At 44.2% G+C, this 27,323-nt stretch overlaps 1 protein-coding gene across 3 annotated transcripts in view; it reads left to right on the top strand.

Annotated features, from left to right (window-relative positions):
• Nucleotides 1–27,323, top strand: part of PLPP1 (phospholipid phosphatase 1) — a 140,442-nt gene that overhangs the window by 53,146 nt on the left and 59,973 nt on the right. The window contains exons 1-2 of one of the 3 annotated variants that reach the window (XM_073559939.1): nucleotides 3,718–3,853; nucleotides 20,584–20,735. In XM_073559939.1, the coding sequence (XP_073416040.1) occupies nucleotides 3,847–3,853; nucleotides 20,584–20,735 (159 nt within the window). In that variant the 5' untranslated portion in view covers nucleotides 3,718–3,846. Of the gene's footprint in view, nucleotides 1–3,698; nucleotides 3,854–20,583; nucleotides 20,736–27,323 lie in introns of those variants that run through there. The other 2 variants (XM_073559937.1, XM_073559938.1) reach the window with 2 other exon arrangements.

A 27,323-nucleotide genomic window follows, 5' to 3' on the forward strand; every position in this document is an offset into this window, starting at 1 on the left:
TACTCTGCCCTCAACAGAGCAGATAAAGTACGCGTGCGCAGGAGCCGAGGGAGAAGCAAGGAGGAGGACATCATCTTATGAAGATAGGAGGCACTGGACGGGACGGCGACACCCATCGGACCAGACCGAATGCTGGGGTGAGTATAATCTAACTTGTTGTTCTTATCTTTCAGGTTCCGTCGGGGGCTTATCTACAGCATTACTGAATGCTGTATATAAGCCCCTGATGGCGGTGCCGGCAGCTCATAAGGCTAAAATGGGATGACAGATCCCCTTTAACAAAACCCACCTGCAAAGGCTTCCTAAGCATTTTAAAAGGTCCCTTAGTCTGTTTCAGTAGGCTCCACAATCATGGGGAAGACTGCTGACTTGACAGATGTCCAGAAGGCAGTCATTGACACACTCCACAAGGAGGGTAAGCCACAAAAGGTCATTGCTAAAGACACTGGCTGTTCACAGAGGGCTGTATCCAAGCATATTAATGGAAAGTTGAGTGGAAGGAAAAAGTGTTGTAGAAAATGATGCAAAAGCAACCGGGGTAACCGCAGCCTTGAAAGGATTGTTAAGAAAAGGCCATTCAAAAATTTGGGGGAGATTCACAAGGAGTGGACTGCTGATGGAGTCATTGCTATAAGAACCACCACACACAGACATATCCAGGAAATGGGCTACAAGTGTCACATTCCTTGTGTCAAGCCACTCATGACCAAATAGACAACGCCAGAAGCGTCTTACCTGGGCCAAGGAGAAAAAGAACTGAACCGGTTTTAAACACTTAGGAAGCCTCTGCAGGTGTTTTTTGTTAATTATTCTAATTTACTGAGATAATGACTTTTGGGTTTTCACTGGCTGTAAGCCATAATCATCAACATTAACAGAAATAAACACTTGAAATGGATCACTCTGTAATGGCTCTATATAATGAGTTTCACTTTTTTGTATTGAAGAACTGAAATAAATTAACTTTTTGATATTCTAATTTTGTGGGAAGCACCTGTGGTGTCTCAGCTAGAATGTGCAGACAGCTACACTTGTCATTACATAATGTACTTTTACAGCCCAAATGTACACATTTCCCACTCTGGATTTACATCAGTTTTTATTGTAAGCATTTCAAAGAGTTAAATCTGTAGCCAAAAAATTATCATGCTGTGGATTTATGCTTGGCAGCACAGATCAGTTTCACTGAAGATTTTTCCCACAGTATGTGAATGCTTCAGGAAAACGGAATGTGAATATCCCACCGAGCAAATCTGAATGGAAAATTCTCAGCATATCCACAACGTGTGAACATTCCCTTAGCGTAGGTTCATATATTGCATTTCTGGAGCTTTTTTTCTGAAGGAAAACAAAAATCAGGTTATGCTGCCTTTTTTTGGTGCAAATAGTGTTTTTTGTCTACAGTACATGATTATTGTAGTCTAGTTTTGTTCAACAAAAATGCATGGTTGTGGGTTGTTTTTGGGTTTTTTTTCCAGCGTTTTTGCACATTCTCATCATTTTCTATAGGATGGGGGAACATGGAAAAATTTGATATGCCGTATATTTATGAAACTCTCCAGTTGTCCAGTTCATTCAGGAAAAAAAGTCTGCATGAAATTTCAGAAATCTCATTACTTTTGCTGGTACTGTAAAACGCAGCTTTTTTATTTGCATTAAAAAAATGCTGCAGAAACGCAAGAAGTGACCATAGCCTTAGCATGTCAGTAGATCAGCCAACTAATATCCAGGGTCACGGTCACATTCTGTTTGTTGGTTCCGCTTTGAGGAGCAGACAATTTTTGGACATTAATATAAATTATCTGAGGTATCCCATTTATTATTATGGTGGGTCATGTGGGTTCAGTTATGTGTTAATGTTTAGAATGGATAAAGAAGTTTGCATACACAGATTCTAAAAAAAAACAAGACTGACCTCACTGGAGTCCGTCTTCTTTCTTTTTAGGTTAGTTATTATGCAATGAATAATTTTTGGACATTAATTCTGTTTATCTGTTCTAAAATGAACCAGAATCTAAATGCCGTGTAACAGCAGGTTGAAGATGATTTTGAGTCTTTTTTTTGCTTTCCAAAGGTAAACTGCAGAGCCTCAAACAGCTATGTAGCATTCTAGACAATACCGTAAGGAAGTAAGCCATTGACATGGAAGTTGAGCATTGTGTTTTATGAACTACTATAATTGGTAGCCTATGAAGCTTTACCATGATTTATTATAAAATATATGATCGTGCTTCTGTTTTTACTTAGTGGATTCTTATTTGTACCTTGTGCTATATATAATAACTTTTAGATCCTTTTTTTTCTAAAACTCCACTTCCTGATATTTTCACCCTTTTGGGTTTTCGTGTTTCCATTATTTTATTTCCTGTTTTTCTGAATATAACTTTCTGGCTTTGCATGTCCTTAGCGGTTTCACTATAATTCCTCTCCCTGACGCCTGTTAGCCGATAACACCCCCTTCTCCCTATTTCTGACAGTCTGTTCTGTGGACCATTTTATCTGAAGGGGAAAAAAAATTCAAGGTTTATCCTGTTACATTTTTTCCTGCGCTCAAAATCTAATTAAAGTACAATGTAACCGAATGTAGGAAGATACAACGGAAGGGCGCTTGCGAGCCAAATTCTGTGTAAATGATGATGATGTCCAGATTCTAAGGGGGAAAAAAAATTATCTTATCAATTTCAGTAATGTGGGTTTTTCTTTACCGGTACGCCTTTTCGACTTCCAAATTTCTTTTTATGCATAAAGAATTTTTTTCAGAACGTACGGTCCGATTGGAAAACCTGATTTGCTTATGGTCTCTTCAGGCAGATCAATTCTGTCACCTGCAGCTGCCTCGGGAATCTATCAGCAGCATATAGGCTGTCCTTTTGTGGCAGCCTGCATTCTGCTTTAGTATAGCTAATTGGGTTTATTACAGAGCAGCATACATCTGCGTACATTCATTCAGGCGAACCTATTTTTATTCCGTTTTAATTGATTGTCCGCACGGACCACAGGATGCAGTAATCCGTTCGTGTTTTTTTTTTTGCAGATCGGTGCTACTTTGCGTGGCCAGTCCACAGAGCTGCACACGGAGACAGTCACATCTGTCATATGTGGACGTGACTGGTCCAGAACTTGTAACGTTCGTATGATCGTATTTAAAGGGGTGTGCAAATTATTATTTTTTTTTTTTTTTACGTACGAAGCCAAGTTATGTAACCCAATCCTCCCCTCCCAAAAATAAAAACGTCCACCCTTATTAAAATCTTCACGTTGATTCTGAGAATAACATTATTTTTTGGGAACTTCTATATATGCGTCCTTTTTTTTTTTTTTTAATTTAATTCCGAATATCGGTACAAAATTCTGATTATCAGTACAGAATAATTGTCAAGAGATAATCTTGCAGATGTCGGTTTCCCTAAGTCCTAGCAGTGCATGCACATTTATCTCTCTATGAAAAATTAACCAAGGTCTCAGTTGGCAGACCCCCCACCAGCATTACATAAGTTGAATATTAGAAAACGACCCTCAAAAATACTTTATTTTGCAATACCTTGAATTTTTTTTTTTTTTAATTGGGCTTTCGCGTCACTTTTGCATGATTTTCCTTCCTTGGCACCACTGCAACCCCCAATTTCATCTACTAACTGACATACCCTGGTGAACCAGAATTCTTTTAATATTTCTGTTTTCTTCCTTCCCCCCAACAGCTGGCTTACCTCTGGGCGTTTTAAAGTTGATCACAAAAAAGCCGTATCAAAGAGGTTTTTACTGTAATGACGAGAGCATCAAGTATCCGTTCCATGACAGCACCGTCACCTCCACTGTACTCTACACCGTAGGGTTTACTGTGCCTATATGCTCTGTAAGTAGCAGAATCCGTGGGCAATAGGGGCATCTTTATCCAGACAGGGTCCTAGAATTCATCAGGTCACCATTAAAGAGGCCAAGAGATGGCAAAGACCTTTTATTTGATGTTGCGCCCTGAAACCTCTACTCAAAACCTGATGATTGCAGTTCGGTTGATATTACCCCAATTTCCAAACCTTGCTTCGTTCTGAATTGATAGTGTGCAAACGTAATATATGGAATTCTTACAATAGTGTGCCTCCATGTCGTGACAGTCCGATGGGCTCTGGTGCAAAATTTGGATCGGGGCCCCCTTCTGCATATTGGTCAGACGTATGAGTCCTTTGCAGCGTTCTAAAACGTATAAAAACATGCGTGTTTACCTCCCCATGTAATAATGTCCCCCGTCCTGGGCCCTTCCTGTAATAATGTCACCTCTTTTGGCCCCATCTGGTAATAATGGCCACCGTCGTCACTCATGGCCATGTGTCGCCCGTGCTGAGCAAGCCTACGTTGGCTGCCAGCCTCTGGTTGACCGGAGGCTTGTATGGTGGTGCAGGGATGCAACGGATCTCTGTGCCGCTAAACATTTCAGCTGAATCTCCGTCCTCTGGTGCACATACAGGTGAAATAGTCGCTGGTGTCAGTGGGCCTCCTTATGCACAGGCTAGTCGCGCTGTCTTGATTGTTTTGTCTCTGGCATGCCTGTAACAGGATTTTTTTATGGTAATTTTTCTTTAGAGCCTCTATTTTGATGGTTGTAGAAGAAGAATGTTTGCTGTGACAGGGAGGGGTTTGTCACTAAAAATTCTTCTTCTAAAACCATTAAAATAGAGGCTCTTTTAAAGAAAATACATGCATATCTACTAAAGATCAGCTAGCCAGATCAGTGTCTCCCCAGCCACACCTTTGATTGAGCGCCTTCTGTGTCTAAACTGTGCAATGACAGGAAGCTGCCAATGAGTGGTGCGAATGGGCCAGTCACATCTCACCATTGAGACGAGCTGCAGCAGATAAACACAATGTTGTATCAAAACTACATCAAGAAGCCCAGTACATGACGTTGCTGGAGTCTGATCTCTACGCTCTCCGTATGCTGCTTACAAATGTGGCAGCAAAAGCTTTAGAGGAAAAGGAATAAGTGATCCGTTTCAACCTCCTAATTCTGTCATCTGTCTGGGGAGTGTTGGGAGACCCCAGTACATATCAGATGATTTCTCTGAACCATCCACTTCTTCAGGATTGGACTACTTTAATCTGATGTGTATGAGACCTTCAGGCAGTGAGGTTAAAGACATGGACAGCTCAAATCCACAGGATACAATGAATACATACATGCTCAGCCATTAATTTCCCCAGACGATCATTGAATGACCCGTGAGTTGACCCTACACCCATTAGACGAGATTCCTGACACATTGTTTCTCGGCTAGAAGGTGCAGAGAACTACACTTGTCACTACAAATGTACTTCTCCACCCCAAATGTACGCATTTTCCACTATGGATTTACAGCAGTTTTTATTGTGAGCAGAAGACCTAAGCGGACAATAAAAAAAAAAAAAAGTTGCTACATTTCAGCCCACATGGGGTCCTTTCAAGCCTGCTTAAAGGCATTATCCAGGATTTGAAAAAGAAACCTGCTTAGTTTCTAAAAGAAACAGTGTCTCCATTGACTATGGGTTGTACGTACAGTAGCTGTGCATCTCTCCTCCATTCTCCAACAGTCAAGCTGAGTTCCAATACCAGATATGACCCATGTTCAAGGATGGTGCCATTTCTGGAACAAGGCAGCCATGTTTTTCTAAACCCGGATAACCCCTTTTAAGTGGAAATGTAGTAACTACAGTAAATATGAAACATACATTCTTCTATTGAACTTTGTCTCAATTTTTTTTTCTGTATTTCTATGTAATATATTTCATAAACTTTTTTTTTTTTTATACAACCTTCACTCCCCATCACTGGCATTTGTACATCTAAAACACTATCACTGTTTGGCAGGACTAAACAGCCATGGATCTGATGGTTTTTAGGGGCTTCTGGACATTGGGGAGAGACGATTTGGGGAGTTAAAATAGAAAGTTCCTGCTCAGGGGACCCGTAGCGGCCAGGCGGCAGAGCAGGGAGATAGATTCTCCCTGCTCTGCCGCAGAATGTTACTGTATGGGCTCGCTGTGCACGCCGATAATTAAAGTAGCGTAGCTCCGGGTGGGCCCTCTCAGAGCGCAGGGCCCGGGACCACTGCCCCCCCCCTCCGGTAGCTACACTACTGGTTCAATCCTTTTGTTCTTGATGGAGATTAGCTGCTTCTAGAATATGTTTTTTTTCTCTTCTTTAATAGCATGTGATTGCTATGCTGTGCTGAAGATTCGGGTGTGTGGCAAAGTAAGAAGAAAGAGCTGTCATACAAGTATGAGCCACTTCAGAGGATGGTGGATTGCTTTGGGCATAATCACAACTGATTCTAAGGCTGTGTGCACACGCTGCGGATTTTGCTGCGGTTCCGCAGCGGTTCTGGCCGCTGCGGACCCGCAGCAGTTTTTGCTGCGGTGTACAGTACCATGATTCCCTATGGGAATCAAAAACTGCAGTGCAGACGGTGCGGAATTTTCCGCGCGGATTATCTGCGGTTTTCAATCCGCAGAAAGAATTGACATGTCAATTCTTTCTGCGGATTCTCCTGCGGTTTGCCATCTCCTCTATTGAGGAGATGAAAAACCGCAGGGCAAAACCGCAGAGCAATCCACAGGTAAAACCGCAGGTCTTTTGACCTGCGGTTTCACCTGCGGATTTTACAAAATCCGCGCGGATAAATCCGCACCTAATCCGCAGCGTGTGCACACAGCCTAAAGGTTTTGATCAAATTGAGAGTATGATGACAATACCTTTTTTTTCTGCTTTCTTTATTCTTATTCTATTATGGCTCACATTTACAGATTGGATAGATTGTGGAGATAAGTTGTTTAGGTTGTTGGATATGGATTTGATAAGCATCACGTCACCTGCCTAACACGCTTATAATAAATTCAGCAGATGTCGCCTATTGTGCTCTAACCTTCATCCACAAAGATGAGAAGAGTGATTCAGACTTTCTTTTTGTAGTGATGAAATAAATAACTTGAAAAAGGCACCAATTCGTCTGCATTCTTGGCGTGGGCTGAGAGCCCAATCTTGTAGCTTGTCAATGGGTTACTAAACGCCATGACATCACTGAGGATTATAATCCACTGTTGTGCTGAACAATTGGTTATGTGTGAGATGGGAGCTGGTTTGTCCCCCGTACAGTGCCTGGCCAGAAGAAATTCTAGGACTTCTCTGCTGCCAATGTTCACTTATTACCATGTCCTCATTGCTTCTTAACAAAAAAACACCAAAACATAGAATTACAGCTAGACATTCTACATAATCATGTTATATATTATCACTATTATTACTTAGTTTTCACGGGAAAAATTTATGGATTAAACGTGCGCTGCTTGACAAATCACCAATTCCAGGTTACGTTAGTTTGTACTTTAATTTCCCAACGCGTTTCGAAGTTTACACGTCTTCCTCAGGGGATGACATGTACAGATAGACAAAGCTGGGCAGAAAATTAGAAGAATGGACATCAGGATGTATTATAAAGTGGAATCCCTTGAAAGGTCAATCTCACACATGGGATTAATATATTTATATCAACTATTGGAAGGTGACAGCTTTGGTAGTGTGTGGATAGCGGCCGTTGGTGGGTGGTGGCTCTGTGTGCCTGGAGGAACGCGGTATTCACAACTGCGGCACTAGTTGTGAATACCGCGTTCCTCCAGGCACACAGAGCCACCACCCACCAACGGCCGCTATCCTCACACTACCAAAGCTGTCACCTTCCAATAGTTGCTATAAATATATTAATCCAATGTGTGAGATTGACCTTTCAAGGGATTCCACTTTATAATACATACTGATGTCCATTCTTCTAATTTTCTGCCCAGTTTTGTCTATCTGTACATGTCATCCCCTGAGGAAGAAGTGTAAACTTCGAAACACGTTGGAAAATTAAAGTACAAACTAACGTAACCTGGAATTGGTGATTTGTCAAGCAGCGCACGTTTAATCCATAAATTTTTCCCGTGAAAACTGATAAATTGTGGCCCCGGTGTGGACCTTTGGATGTGCAGCACGCTGACCTACTGATCTTTCACGCTTAAACCTCTCCTTTACATGGTGAGTATAATGATTTGATTTCATACTGGATTTTACTCGGGTAAGACCCTATTGCGCTCTCTCTCCTTTAGTCTCCTGATCATCACTATTATTACTTGTCACTTTTTTAACTAATTTGAAATATCATCAACCAACTTCCCATCATTTATGGAAGTGCACAAGAAGGAATTGTTTGCTTTTTTCGATTTGTGATCACAGAGCCATAAATTTATTGGCCACCTGTTTGCTTCTCTTTTTGACCTGTCAAAGTGGTCTCTTGTGTATACTTGAGTAGTATCTTTATATGAAGTCGATGCCATGTTAGTTCAGTTAACAGGCGTCTGATATTGAAGCGAAAAAAGCTGGTGACATCTCGGATAAGAGAAAATCTGATGTGGGACCCTGGACTTCTACTTTCTTAAGACAGTACACTAAAGAATGCACAATATTTTTCTCCCCCATGTGCTGATAGCCAGGGGGTGCCAGTAGGCCGCTTTATGTTGACCAGGGCGTTTGAACAGAAGACTAGATTAATGGCGTGAATATTGTCCTGGGTAAAGGAAAATCTAGATGTGCTTCTACTTTCATAAACTCATTCTTGCCATCTCATGACTGGAGATCCTTGCTCATTATTTTGTAAGTGGTTGATTTCGAATTGTGTAACAATTGATAATTTTATAACATTTTAAACCAGACCTGCTCCAGTAATTGTGGAACACCTTTTTATTTTTTAGACCTTTTGTTTCAAAGTTATGGTCAACCACCTGATTTGTATAGCGGTCTATTGACTTTCCCCTGATAGATTGTCTTAAGGAGAGAGGGTTCGGGCAGTAGAGATGTCAACACCATATTCTTTCGTTTTCTGGTGAGATAATCCACCACCAGCGGTATCTGTCACTGGCTATCTCCATCTTGAACATTGAAAACACATGAGCTCTCAATTGAGCCTAACGTTCAAGTGTTGGGCGTATGTAGAGATGGCTGTCTGCTGAATGAACACCGGGCCTGCAGTTCTCTCCCGTATGGTGACCTTAAAACTTTAAACTGTTGATGGACTAATTGCTTAATTTACTAGTTCATAAAATCTAAGGCTATATTTGTCTTAAGATAAGTGTTTTATTAGCATCTTATGACTTGCCGTATTCAGTGGTGTCGTCTCGTAATGCTTTTTATTTATATTGTGCAATAGTATGACCTCATGGGAACCAAAAGTCCTAAATTTCCTGCTTGTTCTGTGGTTGCCAATTATTATTTTACTTTTTATTATTTAATTTTTTTTTATAATGTTTGACTTTTGGACTCGCTTTAATCATGACTGCATTACTATCTGGCATGTGACCTCAATGTTTGCGTGTGGGAAGGTGACTTGCGACACTCAATAATATTAGAGCTACAATATTTAGATACTGTGGATGCGTGACAACAGTACAGACAGAGATGAGGGATGGGCATTGAAAGAAGGGAGCAGAATAGGAAATTGCAGACCCAAGGCCCATTTCAGAGGCCAGTATGTAATAGGAGGGTAGAGTAGCGAAGGCGCTAATCCTCTTCTTCAATGACATCTGGACTGTCCATGATGGAGTATGGAATTTGTGAAGGGACACGTAGCCATTACTGGGTTTTTCAGAGAGCTTGATCACATGAGATGGTAACTTGCTTCCCAGAAGCCATATTGGTGTCTGTCTCTGCAGATAGACCTAGAAAAGACGAATTCAGGGTCGATCATCTTGGGTTTGCACCTTTTATTCCTAGTAAAGGTTTCAATGGACACCAGAAAATGCATCACCTTCACCATAAAGGCCCACTGCTGCACTTGCAGAATGCTGCCAACTGATTGATAATCTACCCCAGTGTTCCCCCAACTCCAATCCTCAAGGCCCATCAACAGATCATGTTTTCACGATTTCCTTAGTATTGCCCAGGTGATAATTGCATCACCTGTGCAATACAATGGCATTCCTGAAAACATGACCTGTTGGTGCGCTTTGAGGACTGGAGTTGGGGAACACTGATCTAGCCAATGTGAATGGAGGGGTAGTCGATCATGCGCATTCTTAATGGGACCGCCAGAAATAGCCGAACACTGTGCTTTGCTAGTTTAGAGCACTCCCGTAGGAATGAATGGAGGGACTGCCGCTCCCTGGAGAGCATTGTCCCTCTAGATCCTGCTTCATTTTCGAGTACTGAAGACAAAACATATGCTGTAATGCAATTATTTGTCTCATCTAAATAACAGGGTACAATGACTCAGCATTGTAGCTATCACAGTGAATTATTCTATCAACAGCTTCTTAGCCTGTATATTTTAAGTAGCTCTTCCATTTTCTATTTAGTTCCACACTAATGTGATAAATAAAATATATTACATAAAAAAAAGTTAATTTCTACCTAAAACCACCACTAAAAGGGTTTTGTCCTCTTCGGTCTTACAGACTGCTGGGGTGGGGAGCACTATTGATTGACAGTTTAGGCCAGCTGCACTCAGATGCCGCTATAGGGAACAGCTATGCATCTGTAGGCTCAGAAGCTCAGTAGGGCTGTGGAGAAGTGACTGGGATTAGTAGCGAAGTCCATGCCATCAATCCCGGCCAGCCTGCAAATGGTACTTTACAAGCTTACTTGCAAGGAGCTTGGAAGTGCTGTGCATTTTCAGTCCTCATAGCAAGTGGACTATAAATAATAAAAGTTGGGCTAGCGGGATAATGGAGCTAATACTTCAAATAGGTTGTATTTCCAAACACTTTAAACATAATCTAATTTTTGATGAGAATAACTCTTGGAAGTCTTTTCATTTGTTTTCAGTCAGTCTTCCGATGGGTTCCTCAGAAATCTAGGGATGACAATATGGCTTCCAATATATCTGCCAAATGGGATACTGTGTAACCTTCCTCTGACTGCTGTTTAGAAAGTGTCCCTAGTCAGTGCAACACACTGCCTGAATTTCTGCACAACTAGTCTGACCTATAGATAACTTCCGAAGGCAGCATACAAACATATGGCTTCCATTTTCACCCTAACTTTGTAGAAATAGGGAGTGTCTAGGCATTACAGGCTCAGTCAGGTTTATATGTGATTGTCTTCTTATAGGGGTCTTATTTTGTCAGAGCTACTGGAGGACAATTCGAAGTCCAATCCTTAGAGTTGTTCCCAAGAGTGAACGTGACCATCTATCCATAGTGATATACTCTGATTTTGGGAGCAGGGAATAGAAATGCCTTGTTGGAATGGAGCAGTGAGGAATCATTGTCAATAGACCAGCCGGAAACAGTCAAGCTGGTCATGTAATTGCCCCATCTTCTAAATCGATGAAGATCCCTGTTGATAGGCTAGAACTTCAATCTTGGAAATAGTTCTTTATTGCTTATCCATAGGGACCTCCACCGTTTCTGAGAATGGCGCCCTGGAATGCCCTGCTCAGTTGTGTCTGGCGGGCTGGTTGACAAATTTAGGCTACTTTCACACATCAGGTTTTCGGCGTCAGGCGCGATCCGGCGTCGTGCCTGAACGCCGGATCTGGCAAATGTTTTGTAAAACCTGATGTGCCGGATCCGTTTTTCTGCCGGATCCGTCTTGTTCTTGACAGAAAAAACCGGATCCGTCTCATCCGGTTCATCCGTTTTTCTATCCGTTTTTCGACGGATTACGCCGGATCTGGTTTTTAAAATTGACCCTTGTGGCCTTCCGAACGGGATTGGCTACTGGAAAACTATATATAGCGTGTTCCTACAGCCCTTCTTTGACAGGTTGGAGAGGAGAAAGTGCAGGTTGGAGAGAAGAGCAAGTTACTGGCGAAGATGGATGTTGTGATTGGAAATATTTTGAAGAATTTGGCGGATTTTATAGCGGAGGCGAATCGTTTGAGGGTGATTGTTCTGGAGAAGGAGAGAGCGAGACAGCAGCGCATCAGGCATCGTAGACGTTTGTGGATCCACCCCATCACAGCCAAGAGAATGACGCGTGGGGTCTATTCTACACTTTGCATGGACCTTCGACGAAACCCGGATACATTTTTTGGATATGTTCGGATGAAAATGGAGAATTTTGATTACTTGGTGGAGCGCATTGCACACCTCATAAGAAAAGCGGACACCCATTGCCGCTACTCTGTTTCACCCGCAGAGCGTCTGATGGTGACTTTAAGGTAAGCCACATTTATTGGATATGCTCGCATCAGAGCACACTTTCACTGCAATCTTGTTGGTGGTAGTTTGTATCTCCAAGTGTTATAGCTGAGTTTTGGTATGTAATGCTGTGATTTTAAACTAATTTATTGTTTTTTAATTCCCCACAGATTTCTTGCAACTGGAGAATCCCTTTCGTCACTGCATTTCCAGTACAGACTCGGGATTTCCACCATATCTGGAATAGTGAAGTACACATGCCGTGCACTGTGGGACTCCTTAGCTGAAGAGTTTTTACCAGAGCCCACAACAGAGAGGTGGATTGAAATTGCTGACAAGTTTCAACAGATATGTCAGTTTCCCAACTGCTTGGGCGCTGTGGACGGGAAACATATCCGCATTGTAAAGCCAGCCGGATCGGGATCGGAATATTTCAATTACAAGAAATATTTTTCCATTGTCCTCATGGCCATCGCTGACGCGGAATACAAATTTATTGCTGTTGATATTGGGGCCTATGGCCGCTCCAATGACTCTCAAGTTTTCAAACTGTCTGCCATGGGGCGGAAACTGTATGGAAACACCTTCCAGTTCCCACCACCTAGACCGCTGCCGCAAACATCTGGTCCACCTATGCCATTTGTCTGTGTAGGGGATGAAGCCTTCCAGCTGTCAGAACACCTTTTGAAACCGTACTCTAGCAGAGGATTGACAAGACCAAAACGCATTTTTAATTACCGCCTCACAAGAGCAAGAAGAATGGTTGAATGTACCTTTGGTATTCTGACAGCCAAATGGCGGGTCCTATTGACTGCGATCAACCTCAAGACAGAAACTGTTGACGAGGTGATCAAAGCTTGCGTGGTACTCCACAATTTTGTTATCTGCAAGGAACCCATTTCCATTGAGGACACCTCTGAAGAAACCACCTTGCAAGATTACCATGACATTACCACTAGAAGTTCTGTGACGGTTTCAGTAATGAGGGACAATTTTGCACTATACTTTGTCACCTCAAGGCAGAGTACACTGGCAGGATGACAGAGTGTGAAAGATTTGTGCCCAAACCAAACTTGTGTACCTTCTGTACCAACAGTATATACCTTTGCCAACCAAAGTTGGCTATCTTGTCATGGTCTCTATTTTTAGCTTTAGGCCACAGGTGTGTACCTGGTTGTGTTTTATGCAAAGTATTTCACCTTTTAACAAAAGTTGTGTACATTGTTAGGAAATCACCAACAATAAACACAACTTTTTAGGTGAAATACTTTGCTTCAAACACAACCAGGAACACAACTGTGGCAAAAAGCTAAAATTTACCCACAGTTATATACCTGGTTTTGAATACCTTTTTACCTTTTAAATACCCTGTATTTAACCTTTTTTTTAAACATATTTCGCCGCAGAAAGAAATGACAGACAACCAGTGTAAACAATAATTTAACTTTTATTTAAAATATTTTTTTTTTGTAAACTGTTTTTAAAGTTAAAAAAAACTTTTTTAATAAAGGTTTGAAACCAACTGTGCATTTTTATTACAAAACACATCATAAATCTGTGTAGTGTGGGGTGGAAATACTGCTGGAGTGGCTGCGGGACACTTCGACAATGGGAGTGTGGAGAGAGGACTGGGATCGTGCTGGGGAAGGAACAGTTAGAGGTGATGGTGTGTAAAAAGCTACAGAATGGGTGGACATGTGGGAGGCAGAAGAGGTGGTGGGCGGTGGAGTGGAGGGTTGGGCAGGGACTGTAGGAGCAGATGATGTTGATGGAAAGTTGTATGGGGAAGGAGTTTGGTACGGGGAAGGAGTTTGGTACGGGGCAGGTTGCTGGAAGTGGGGAGGTTGCTGGTACTGGGGAGGTTGCTGGTATGTAATAGGAGGGGGAGGATGGAAAGTGGCTGGAGGGGGTGCAGATGTAATAGGAGGGGGAGGATGGAAAGTGGCTGGAGGGGGTGCAGATGTAATAGGAGGGGGAGGATGGAAAGTGGCTGGAGGGGGTGCAGGTGGAGGAACTACAGTGGTGGGAGGTGGAGGTTGGGAGGTAACCTGCTGTAGAGCACCGTGGCACGAATGCATTACATGCATCTGCTGGGTAGGAGATAGTGTTGCCATGCGCTCCACAACAGACCTGAAAAAGGTGTGGTTTGGTGAAGATCTTGCTTCTGAATGCATGGTTTGCAGAAGTGTCTTCACCTCCAGAATGCTGGAGTTGATCTGCTGAAAGCCTGCGGAGATTTGCTCTGACAAGACTTTTAGACAGCTCTGGAAAGATGCATTCAGATGCAAGAACTCTGGCGCATAACTCTTTTCCTGACCCCTCTGCCGCTGCCGCCCAGTACCCGCAGGTGTACTAGAGGTGGCAGGGGCAGAAGGGTGGGGTAAAGGGAAAGCGATCTCCTCACCAGCAGCTTCATGTAATGTAGGCGGCCACGATGCTCCTGTGCTGGTGGATGGGACAGATGGGTCGAATGTGTGGGAAGGTGCAGATGTACCGGGGCGGTCGAAGTGTCCCTCGGTGACGGTCTCCTCAGGGATCGCCTCAGAAGGGTCCAATCGTGCAGGCTCCCGAGTGCTGCTCACCGTGCTGTGGAATAAAGAGAAAAAAAACCAATTAAAATAGTGACATGGTATGGCCCTGGCTGAAAAAAAAAAAGTTACATCTAAACATTTTTTTGTCACATGTGGTGTGTAATATTTACCTTCTGGTGAGCATTGTCTCCCGGAGGAACGACAGGGCTCGTGCGTACTTGTACTTGCTCCTGCGTCCTCCAGATCCACTCGGGGCCCGCATCTCTTTATTGAACTCCTTCTTGAAACGATCCCTCACAGACCGCCACCGCTTCACAATTCTCTCCCCTGAAACGAGAAAGGACAAAGTGGTTAGTATACAACATCAGTGTTTCCCAAACTCCAGTCCTCATGGTCCCCAGGGGTCATGTTTTCAGGATTTCCAAAGTAAATAGAAATCCTGAACACATGATCCGTGGGGACCACGAGGACTGGAGTTCGGGAAACACTGGTTTAAATCAAGCAACCGGTACTGTATATACTTACGCTCTTTAATCTGGGCCCGAGCTTCGAGGTCCTCCCAGCAGTCCACAAGGAGCGAACAGATTTCCTCCCAGAGTCGTCGGGTAACGATAAGGTCAGCGTGGCGGCGGTCAGCCATATTCCAGAGCGGCTCCCTTTCTCTGACGAGATCGATGAGGCGGTCCACATCAATCCCTCCATCCTCACCGTCAGAGTCGGGAGCACGCTGTGAAGGCTGTTAAAGAAAAAGACAAAAATAACATAATTAGCTTCCACAAAAGAAATGAAATAAAAAGTGCAAAAAAACAAAGCAAAAATATTTATACTTACACGCTGGTGACCGCCGCGTTGCTGTCGCCGACGACCCTGGGAGGCACTGCGAGGACCTCTTGGCCGAGCACCAGATTGGGAAGACTAGAGAAGAAAACAAAAAATGTTATGTCTTTGGATGTAGGCATTTGTTTGCTGTGTGTGGTCTGCAGAACATTGTTTTCTATGTGTTGTGTGTAGTGTGATGTTGTGTTTCTGCGTTTGATGCAAAAAACTTACCAATTGTGAGCCCACTCCAAGTGTCTGTCCACCCCTTCCTTCTTCTTCTGGGAGCTCCTCTTCATCTTGTGATTCCTGTTTTGAAATAAAAGGCAATGAATAGACATATATTCCAGAGATGATGGATTTTGGAAATAAAAACTTACCGTCAAACGCTGACGATGCGAGGGAGGGCTCCCAGAAGAAGATGTGCTGTCTTCCTCATGGCCAGACTCCATGGCTGTGGGTGGTGTTCCTGCTGCTGCCATTGCTGCTGCTGCTGCTGCTGCTGCATCTATTGGGCGGCTGTTGAATAAAGAGAAACAAAGGGCCAATGAATATCTTGATATTCCATAGCCCTAGTTTGGAGGAATGGGGGATTTGATAATTACCGTCTCTGATCTGCTGCTGGACTCCCCTCCCGTTGTTCAGCATGCTGCTCCATTTGGGATGGTGCTGATGGTGCTGCTGCTGCAGATGTCTGCTGCCTTCTCCTGCTCCTGGTTCTTGGCTTGGGTGGCATGTTGGGTGTGGCTGAGGGTCACACTGTCTTGCTTTTATATATGTCTTGTGGGCAGACCTACTGAGCATGCTCAGACCAAAAAAACCGGATCCGGCCACCGGATCTGGCTGTCGCCGGATCAGGCGCATTGCGGCGCTCATAGGCTTTCATTGTATGAAAAAGCCGGACACGCCGGATCCGGCGTGTCCGGCTTTTTCGCCAGAGACAAAAAACGTTACAGTAGCCGTTTTTTCCAGACGCCGGATCGTGTCACATTGCCGGATCCGGCGAAAATCGGATGAAACGCATGGCCATCCGGCTCGATCCGGCTCTAATGCAAGTCAATGGGGGGGAAACCGGATCCGGCATTGCATTTCGCCGGATCCGGTTTTTGTCAAAAGCGCCGGATCGCGCCTGACGGCGAAAACCTGATGTGGGAAAGAGGCCTAAGCAGTGGCAACCATGCCAGCTACTGCTCTATTCAAAGAAGGCATTTCAGATCCCCGTTCTCGGGATTATTTGCAGCAGTATGAACACCTCCTCCCCCCACGATCAGCAAGTTTATAATTTATCTTTCAGGAATAACCATCTGAGTTAATTTTTCAAATCTAGGAATCTGTCCCCGAGTTGATATTCTTTTAATTGTCTTTCTCTTCTGATCTCAACTTTTTGCCCGGTAACATGGCCAGTTTTATCATGGTTACCTTTGCCCTGATGGCATAAATAATGGTTTCTTCCGTCTGCCTTCATTGAGGAAGTGTGAAGGAAGGACACATAAAATCAGCGATCTAACTGTGGACATTGACAGGAAGGGAAGTTTATTTTCTCCGCTGTTGCCGTTGTTGATGTTTTTGTAACTCCTCCAGCCCGGTGCTAAAATAGCCACGATTATTTAGAAAGCTGTAATAAACCCGGACAGGTGTGGATACAACACGGCCTTAGGGGTATTTTTAGGAAATTCACTGATGTAAATTTTATCATGAAAGGTTGGGAGAGTTGGAAGCACTGGGGTCTTTGGTGCCTACATATTTTTAATGTCAGAAGACTGAATGTGACTTATGTAAACTGTTCCTAATGTGACATGGCTTATAGCCTGAAGGGAAAACTAAAAACAGTCTCCTATTTCTGTGCACTACAGGCTGTTCTTTGTCTGTCATTATGTCCGTTGATGGACAATAGAGATCTGTGAGACAAAGTTGTACAGCTGGCAGTTGTTAAGGCCTCCATACACCTTCGACTGACGTCTCCTGAAACCGATGATGTCGGGAGAGAGGAAGATTCAGCATGTCTAGTTTCGGTTTGCCGACCCTTTTGTTCTCCGTGAGATAAGACGCTGCCAGAGAAGTTTGGCAATGGCACTGTTTGTAGAGAACACAGAAGCGCTCAACAGACCGAGAACTCCTGTGTATGAAGGAGTCAGGAAAGATGAAGGTTGGCCAATTGATTTGCCGAACCACAGGTTGTAAACAGCTATGTGTTATGTTTATGGGATTTTAAGCTGGCCTAATACATTTTACATCTCTCCTCCCTCCCCCATGAACAGGAAAATTTGGCTTAGCCAAGCGCACTTATGTTTCAGATATTTTTGGCAATGGCTTATAACGAAAGGATCAACAATTGAAGTTTCAATTGCCTAATTCTTCTCTGCCCCAACATGTTCTCCCGACAGACTGAGTCATGTTAGATGGTCAACAAAAATTGTCAAACGATTAGCTAATGTGTAATGGGGACCTTTATATACCTGAGTATTGGTGCTGGAAATTCCAAAGAAAGACCCCATCTAACGCAAACTAACACAAACTCTACCCCTTTATTAATACAGTTAGTTCTAATTGTATGCTATGGTGTTTTGTACCCCTATGCTTACTGCACTATGCTGCCATATGAAAAATAAGTATTGGTGCATCAGATGTTGTTTGGATGCTAATATTTTATTTATTTTTTTTGTCATAAGCCAGTGACACTGACAAATCCATCTGATTAGGGAAAAGTGGTACTGTTCACTAAGCTACAGGTATGCCATTGAGAAAGCGCTTAAGAAAAAGTCTTATATTACCCTTAGTTAACAAATGCAGCGCCCATCCACAACCATGCAAGTTGTCCATTCATATAGTTTGCTTTATGGTGCCATATTTTTCACTGCCATGTGTTTGAAGTTTTACATGGCCAGCATAGAATAACGGTATGTTGCGCAGGTCAGGTCTTGAGTTTTCTTGGTGAAAATCCTGAGTCTTACACCAGTCATAAGCACTATACTTATGCTGGCCAATCCCTGCAATATCTACGTTTTCAGCCAATGGTCTAATGTGTATAGTTGGATTGGCCAAATGATGGTCTGGAGAGATGTCGATTTTAGGTATGTCCAATTTCGGACTGCCGATAGTATTGGCTAACCTGAGAGAAGTCGCTGGTTGGCATGTCAGTCGGTGGCTGTCTCGTAGAGAACCCGGGAGCGCTCTGCCAAACAAGTGGTGTATGGGAGAGTTGGCTGAGATGGCTGTCGGCCAAACGATCTTTTGACTCACAGCCATCTAATGTATGTGGCCAGCGTTAGCTGCACTTTGCTTTGGGATTGCAGATTTCACCCTTTGATTTTGCAGCGGCTCTAAATTTACACTGCAGATTTTTGTAAAATCCCATCCACGACGCTGCTACGTAGCGCACAACAGGTCTTTCGTCTGCTGAGTAATCGCCCCATGTGCACATAACATGAGGCAGAAACGATCCGCTGAAAGGTGCTTTATTCTCATTAGTTTGGTTGTGATGGTGAATATAGCACATTTTAGTTACACTGAAAATGATGGATCCTAATTAGGTGGTGAATTTCCCTCACTATTGTGAGCATTTCCTTCCTCGTCTCACTGGTGACTGTTAATTCTTTTTCTGGGTTTGCATCGCCATTTATATGTAGGAATGTCTTGAGCTCTTTTCATCTGTGAAAGGCGCCTCTGGCCTCACCTACACCACCCTTCAGTACGAGAGACAGGATACATTACTGACAGGGCTAATATTAGGATGGGTGTGTGACCCGGCGGTCTCTGGGTGTGGGTGACATCACATCGCTGTTATTATAGATCTAAATTTATCATTGTTGAAACCACCTGACTGCTATCAAAAGCTCATGATGTAGCACGATTTCCCTCTAAGAAGCCGTGTGATGACTCTTAGGTCGGCTTTTAATGTTATAAAATATTTCTTGTCAGTTATTCTTCCCACGAACAGATATTAAGAGAACACTTCCAGATAAATCTGATCGACTTAGGAGGATTTCCATCTCATTGATGGCAGATCGCAGGGAGGTGACCCCCAGGTAAACTAACGATGATCAGTTTTTCCTTTTGCACAAGACCGTTCCTGACCATCCACTGCAGCTCAGCTCTATTAACGTTAAAGCTGGGGCAGCCCCTTCATTCCTAGCATCACTGGGGGGTGAGACTCCCAGCGATCTTATCACTAGTATATGCCATCACTCAGATGAGAATTTACCCTGTAGGCAGCACAAGACAAAGCAGTTATTTCAGTGCTCTGTCCAATACGGCACACGCCAGAGAGCCGAGACCTGACATACAAACTCCCATATACGCAATTCCATTTTTCCATCTGCTCGTACACAAGGTTTCAGATCTTTCACTGTCCATTAGTTTCACTAGTGAACAGTTTTTCTTATTTTATCCCCACTGCTCCCCCTGAGGTTTGTGCTTTTTTTTTTTTTAATCTACCATATGGTTTCTGAGATATATGGCTTGGTGCTAATTTTTAGAGTATTAACAAGGGAGTGTGGCTCATTGGGCTATTCGGTAGAGCACCCTAAAGCCACACTCTAGAGGAGCAACCTATGGGCCCACGCCCCTTTGAAGAGAAATATTCAGGGGAGCAAAAACGGACCACTTTTGAACAGCTGACAAGTCCTCTTTAAACGACTCATTTTGATGTTTAGTGATTTATTGTGTGTTTTTCTATGTTCATGCATTACTATTTTTTGTGTGCGTTTATAGCTAACTAAATGGACTTCACTTAGTGCATTGTTGCCCCCCTCCTCCATCCCCCGAAAAAGAACAATGATCAGTATTTTCCATGGAAATTATTATAATACATAAATATTCTGAACCAAAGTTGAATTCTTGGGGGAGGACTAACAGCATAAAAAACCCCCCAGTTTTTAAGCCTCCTGCATGTTAATTTGGGATATTCTTTCTCTATTTTCCTTTTATAAATCGAGCATGCAGATCGATTCGTATGTGTATTGTTTTGCTTTCAGTCTGTTTTGTCCTGCTTGCGCTGCTTCCTCGCGGTCTGAACCTTTTCCCGTTAACGCAGCATTTCCATGTGTTGTCGTGACTCTCTCCCTGTATTAATGCATATCTTTCTTCCTTTTGCTAGCCGGATTGCCTTTTGCAATTCTCAACTTGAAGCATAGCTCCTTCAAACGTGGATTTTTCTGTAACGATGATTCCATCCGGTATCCGTACAAAGAAGACACCATTTCTTATCAGTTGTTAGCAGCGATAATGATACCGTTCACTATTGTTATTGTAAGTTCTCACCGTTCTCTATTCTGTCTCTGATTTAATTAATATTTTAGCTACTATTTTTTTAGTTATGGAGATCCCAGTCCCATTTTATTTGACGGGTGCATTGACAATAGATTGATCTGAACATGTCCCCCTGATCCATAATAAGGTGGTCAACCCTATTACATATACCGTCATGAGTCACTGTTAATGTAGAAAGTAGTTATAAGGAAATGTCAAGCTTGGCCCAAACATAGGTACCTTTTAAAGGAATTGTCCAGGACTAACATATCTGAAGGGTAGGACATCACTATAAAATTGGTGGCAGTAGGACACTCGACACCAATCTTGGTATTGACAGTCTTGGCGTATTTGTTTAGGAGTTTTCGGTTCTGATTTTCAGACCGGTATCCTGGAAAAGGAATAGAGACGTAGCAAAATGGTCCACACGTTCCTTTTATTTTCAGGGTTGATTTTGATTTTTTTTTTTTTTTTTTGTTGTTTAATCCACAGCATGTAAATTTTTCTTGCATAAATAAGGCAAACTTATGTTTGATTTTTTACTATAGACAATAATGGGCAATAAATCCGTTTGCCGGGGACCCATGTATGTAACAAAACAAATACAAATAAATTATCTGGTCCCAGCAGGAGAATCTCTACCAGGGGTGGGCACTGACAGCTTGTGGCCCCTGTGCAAGAAATGTGTCTGGGCCCCCTTTTTTTTGGCGACAAATCTTACCTTAATGGAGGAGCTGATGGACTGGTCGTCTGGTCATGGACTGCTTCATCAGCAGTCATGTTATATTTAACAAGAGAGGGGACTATGCAATAAGAGGGCGCTGTGAATAACAAAAATAGCAAGAATGAACTAAGTAAGGCTAGTTTCACACTAGCGTTCGGCAGAGCTGCGGAGGGCTGTGTAGTTCTTCCGTTAAGCCCTGTCCACTGCCGCACCTCTTCCTTCAGCTCCGCCTACGTCGGCATGCGTCCAGCATACCCTATCTTTAACATTGGGTACGCAGGCCATGCTAATGTATGCGGATGCCTGTGCAGCGTCGTTTTGACGCTGCGACGGGCTGCGCAAAACGCAGCATGTTGCAGTCGGCGCAGCGTCAAAACAACGCATGCAGAGGCACCCGCATACATTCGCATGGCCTGCGTACCCAATGTTAAAGATAGGGTATGCAGGACGCATGCCGACGTAGGTGGAGCTGAAGGAAGAGGTGCGGCAGTGGGCGGGGCTTAATGGAGGAACTAAGCAGCCCTCCGCAGCTTTGCCGAACGCTAGTGTGAAACTAGCCTTAGAGACAGCACTGTACATAACATAGCAGAGGAAGCTATATACGGGACGGCACCATATATAACTAGAGGCTGGTACGCAATAATGGACGGTGTGATACATAATAAAAGAGGAAACTGTGTAACTAAGGACAGTGTTATACATAATAAGTGAGTACACTGTGTACTAAGGGACTGTGTGAGTGAGTACACTATATACTAAGGGACTGTGTCATACATACAGTGGGGCAAAAAAGTATTTAGTCAGTCAGCAATAGTGCAAGTTCCACCACTTAAAAAGATGAGAGGCGTCTGTAATTTACATCATAGGTAGACCTCAACTATGGGAGACAAACTGAGAAAAAAAAATCCAGAAAATCACATTGTCTGTTTTTTTTTTTTTTCATTTTATTTGCATATTATGGTGGAAAATAAGTATTTGGTCAGAAACAAAATTTAATCTCAATACTTTGTGATATATCCTTTGTTGGCAATGACAGAGGTCAAACGTTTTCTGTAAGTCTTCACAAGGTTGCCACACACTGTTGTTGGTATGTTGGCCCATTCCTCCATGCAGATCTCCTCTAGAGCAGTGATGTTTTTGGCTTTTCGCTTGGCAACACGGACTTTCAACTCCCTCCAAAGGTTTTCTATAGGGTTGAAATCTGGAGACTGGCTAGGCCACTCCAGGACCTTGAAATGCTTCTTACGAAGCCACTCCTTCGTTGCCCTGGCGGTGTGCTTTGGATCATGGTCATGTTGAAAGACCCAGCCACGTTTCATATTCAATGCCCTTGCTGATGGAAGGATGTTTGCACTCAAAATCTCACGATACATGGCCCCATTCATTCTTTCATGTACCCGGATCAGTCGTCCTGGCCCCTTTGCAGAGAAATAGCCCCAAAGCATGATGTTTCCACCACCATGCTTTACAGTAGGTATGGTGTTTGATGGATGCAACTCAGTATTCTTTTTCCTCCAAACACGACAAGTTGTGTTTCTACCAAACAGTTCCAGTTTGGTTTCATCAGACCATAGGACATTCTCCCAAAACTCCTCTGGATCATCCAAATGCTCTCTAGCAAACTTCAGACGGGCCCGGACATGTACAGGCTTAAGCAGTGGGACACGTCTGGCACTGCAGGATCTGAGTCCATGGTGGCGTAGTGTGTTACTTATGGTAGGCCTTGTTACATTGGTCCCAGCTCTCTGCAGTTCATTCACTAGGTCCCCCCGCGTGGTTCTGGGATTTTTGCTCACCGTTCTTGTGATCATTTTGACCCCACGGGGTGGGATTTTGCGTGGAGCACCAGATCGAGGGAGATTATCAGTGGTCTTGTATGTCTTCCATTTTCTAATTATTGCTCCCACAGTTGATTTCTTCACTCCAAGCTGGTTGGCTATTGCAGATTCAGTCTTCCCAGCCTGGTGCAGGGCTACAATTTTGTTTCTGGTGTCCTTTGACAGCTCTTTGGTCTTCACCATAGTGGAGTTTGGAGTCAGACTGTTTGAGGGTGTGCACAGGTGTCTTTTTATACTGATAACAAGTTTAAACAGGTGCCATTACTACAGGTAATGAGTGGAGGAAAGAGGAGACTCTTAAAGAAGAAGTTACAGGTCTGTGAGAGCCAGAAATCTTGATTGCTTGTTTCTGACCAAATACTTATTTTCCACCATAATATGCAAATAAAATGAAAAAAAAACAGACAATGTGATTTTCTGGATTTTTTTTTCTCAGTTTGTCTCCCATAGTTGAGGTCTACCTATGATGTAAATTACAGACACCTCTCATCTTTTTAAGTGGTGGAACTTGCACTATTGCTGACTGACTAAATACTTTTTTGCCCCACTGTAAGTGAGTATACTCAGGGGTGAACCTAGCCTCTCTGCTGCCTGAGGCGAGCAGCAAAATGACGCCCCCCCCCCACACACACACACACACTAAGTAAATTTTCATATCTATCCTGTAAAACTGAGTACAATAGTGGACATTTTGATTCAGATAAATAGAAAAAAAAAAAGGTGTGCAAACACAAGGATGTCAGCGCCATCACACGCACATACAAGAACAACACAGAAGTATCCAGAACAAGGGTCATTAATGGCAATGGTAGGCCTGGCACAGGGCCGGACTGGGACAAAAATGCAGCCCTGCCACACAAATTCCACCAGCCCACAAACTATAGCACTCATCACCCCGATCAGTGAATTTTTGCTATACTTTGTCGTCCCCATATCACTCTCTTTAAGGAGTTATTTGAAGAACCACATGTGAATGGCACCACAGTGCGTATGATTGACCACAGCTCCATTTACATGGTGCTCTTCAAAGCTATGTTACCTAGGATCATGGGGGTCCCAGCGGTCAGATCCACAACAAACAGAAAGTCATCCCTTATCCCCACATAATGCTCCATACAGTATTATGGGCCCCATATATTACTGCATACAGCATAATGGGCCCCATATAATGCTCCATACAGTATAATGGGCCCCATATATTACTTCATACAGCATAATGGGCCCCATATAATTCTTCTCCCCAAACCCCGTTGCTCCTGGTCTCCTCAGTGTATTCTGATCCTCCGCACTGCTTGGCACAGGGACATCATTACCTTTTACGTATATAATTGTCCACTTGGACTGATAGTAATAGTGATTTGTTTGTACCTTGTTGTCTGGGACTGGCCCTCTTTATGGGGGTGCTCAGGGCATATGATTATACACCAATAAAAAGTATGAGAGGCTCAAAGTGACCAGTGCCACCTAGTTTCCTACCCCCCTTATTCTACTGGTACTGTGGGCACGCTGACTGGTACTGAGGAAAAGAAAGAAAGAACAGAGAGAAAAAAGAAAACAGAGAGAGAGAAAGATTAGAGAGATAAAGAAACAGAGAAAGAAAGATTCTATAAAGATACTATAGCAGCCCAGCTCCCACTGTAGTGCCCACCTGAGCCTCCCGATGCAGGACATATCATGATCCGCTCACATGGCCGGCATCCCTGACTTCAAGGCAATCCTGCTATCCGCGCTGTTGGAGGAGGACACTGTGATGGATCTGAAGCATTCCCTGAAGTGCCTCCGTGGTTCCGTCACAATCTCCTCCCGAAATTACCTCATTTCCGGTCAGCTTCTAGCACGTCACTTCTGGTGGAACGTCGCGTACGAATTTTAAAGTGCTCCTCGGAGCTCCGCCGTGTACTCCTGTGTCCGCGGGAAAAGTAAGCTCCCAGCCGGGGCAGTGACTGTCCCGCTGGGAGGTATGAATGCTCCCCACCATACACCTTGTACACGTATGGCTCCGCATACATCCTACACACACTGTTCCGCTTTTTATGCCTCGTACACACGGCTCCGTTCTGTACACCTCGCACACACACGGCTCCACTCAGTACACACATGGCTCCACTCTGTAAACCTGGTACACCTTATACGCACGTGGCCACGCTCTGTAAACCTTGTACACAAATGACTCCGCTCCGTACACCTCATACACGTGCGGCTCCGCGCCATACAACTCGCACACTCGCGGCTCTGCTCCATACATCTCGCACACACTGCTCTGCTACATCCACGCTGTAAACCCTCCCTGACCCCACACATGAACTTCACCTCATCCAGGACGATGAGAACCAGCACAGACAGCAGAGTCCTGCAATAAACCAAGGGCTGATACTGGGGGAACATTATACTGTGTATGGGGGGATGACAGTACTGGGGAACATTATACTGTGTGGGGGGGGGTGACGGTAGTGGGGAACATAATACTGCGTGTGGGGGATGGCGGTACTGGGGGAACATTATACTGTGTATGGGGGGATGGCAGTACTGGGGAACATTATACTGTGTGGGGGGGTGACGGTAGTGGGGAACATAATACTGCGTGTGGGGGATGGCGGTACTGGGGGAACATTATACTGTGTGGGGGATGGCAGTACTGTGGGAATATTATACTGTGTGTGTGTGTGGGGGTGACGGTAGTGGGGAACATTATACTGCATGTGGGGACAGGAAAGGGACATTGCAATATGTGTTTCGTTACTTCCTGTTTTCCATACTTGGGTCATATGTATCTATCAGAGGAAAAGGAACAAAATGCTATGATTCTAAAGGCCCTTTTACATTTAGCGATGCACCAGCGATACGACTCGGTCAGGATCGCTGGTGCATCGCTAAATGATCGCTAGTGAGCTTTCATACAGAAAGATCTCACAGCGATGCAGCAGCGACGCAGCGCACGATACTCACCTTTCACACACAGCGATGAAGACGTCCTCCCGCCCGCCTCCACGCGTCGCTCGTCGTCACAGCAGGAAGTCTCAGCAGGAAGCGCCCGACGAGAAATGGAGCCGGACATTCTCGCGCGATCAGCGATGGACAGCGGGGGAGCCGGTCGTTGGTAAGTATCACACATAGCGATATCGCTAGCAATATCGCTATAACGTCACAAAACCAGTGACGTTTTAGCGATATTGCTAGCGATATCGCTTAGTGTAAAACCCCCTTTAGATAGTGACCAAAAACAGCACCAAGATAGTCTTATCTCTGAAAAGGTTACTGGTTACTTCCCCCTGTGCCCAGTAATGGGGAGCCTCCGGCACCGACCTCCACCCGCAGAGCCACACTCCACATAGAGAATAATGGAGCCTCCGGCATCGGTCTCCACTCACAGAGCCCCACTCCACATAGAGAATAATGGAGCCTCCAGCACCGACCTCCACCCGCAGAGCCACACTCCACATAGAGAATAATGGAGCCTCCACCCGCAGAGCCCCACTCCACAGAGAGAATAATGGGGCCTCCAGCACCGACCTCCACCCGCAGAGCCACACTCCACATAGAGAATAATGGAGCCTCCGGCACCGACCTCCACCCGCAGAGCCACACTCCACATAGAGAATAATGGAGCCTCCAGCACCGACCTCCACCCGCAGAGCCACACTCCACATAGAGAATAATGGAGCCTCCACCCGCAGAGCCCCACTCCACAGAGAGAATAATGGAGCCTCCGGCACCGAACTCAACCCGCAGAGCCACACTCCACATAGAGAATAATGGAGCCTCCGGCACCGACCTCCACCCGCAGAGCCACACTCCACATAGAGAATAATGGAGCCTCCAGCACCGACCTCCACCCGCAGAGCCCCACTCCACAGAGAATAATGGAGCCTCCGGCACCGACCTCCACCCGCAGAGCCGAACTCCACATAGAGAATAATGGAGCCTCCGGCACCGAACTCAACCCGCAGAGCCGCACTCCACATAGAGAATAATGGAGTCTCTGGCACCGACCTCCGCCCGCAGAGCCGCACTCCACATAGAGAATAA

Source organism: Dendrobates tinctorius, unplaced genomic scaffold (assembly GCF_039654945.1).
Source record: "Dendrobates tinctorius isolate UK_male_01 unplaced genomic scaffold, ASM3965494v1 ptg000285l, whole genome shotgun sequence".
NCBI lineage: Eukaryota > Metazoa > Chordata > Amphibia > Anura > Dendrobatidae > Dendrobates > Dendrobates tinctorius.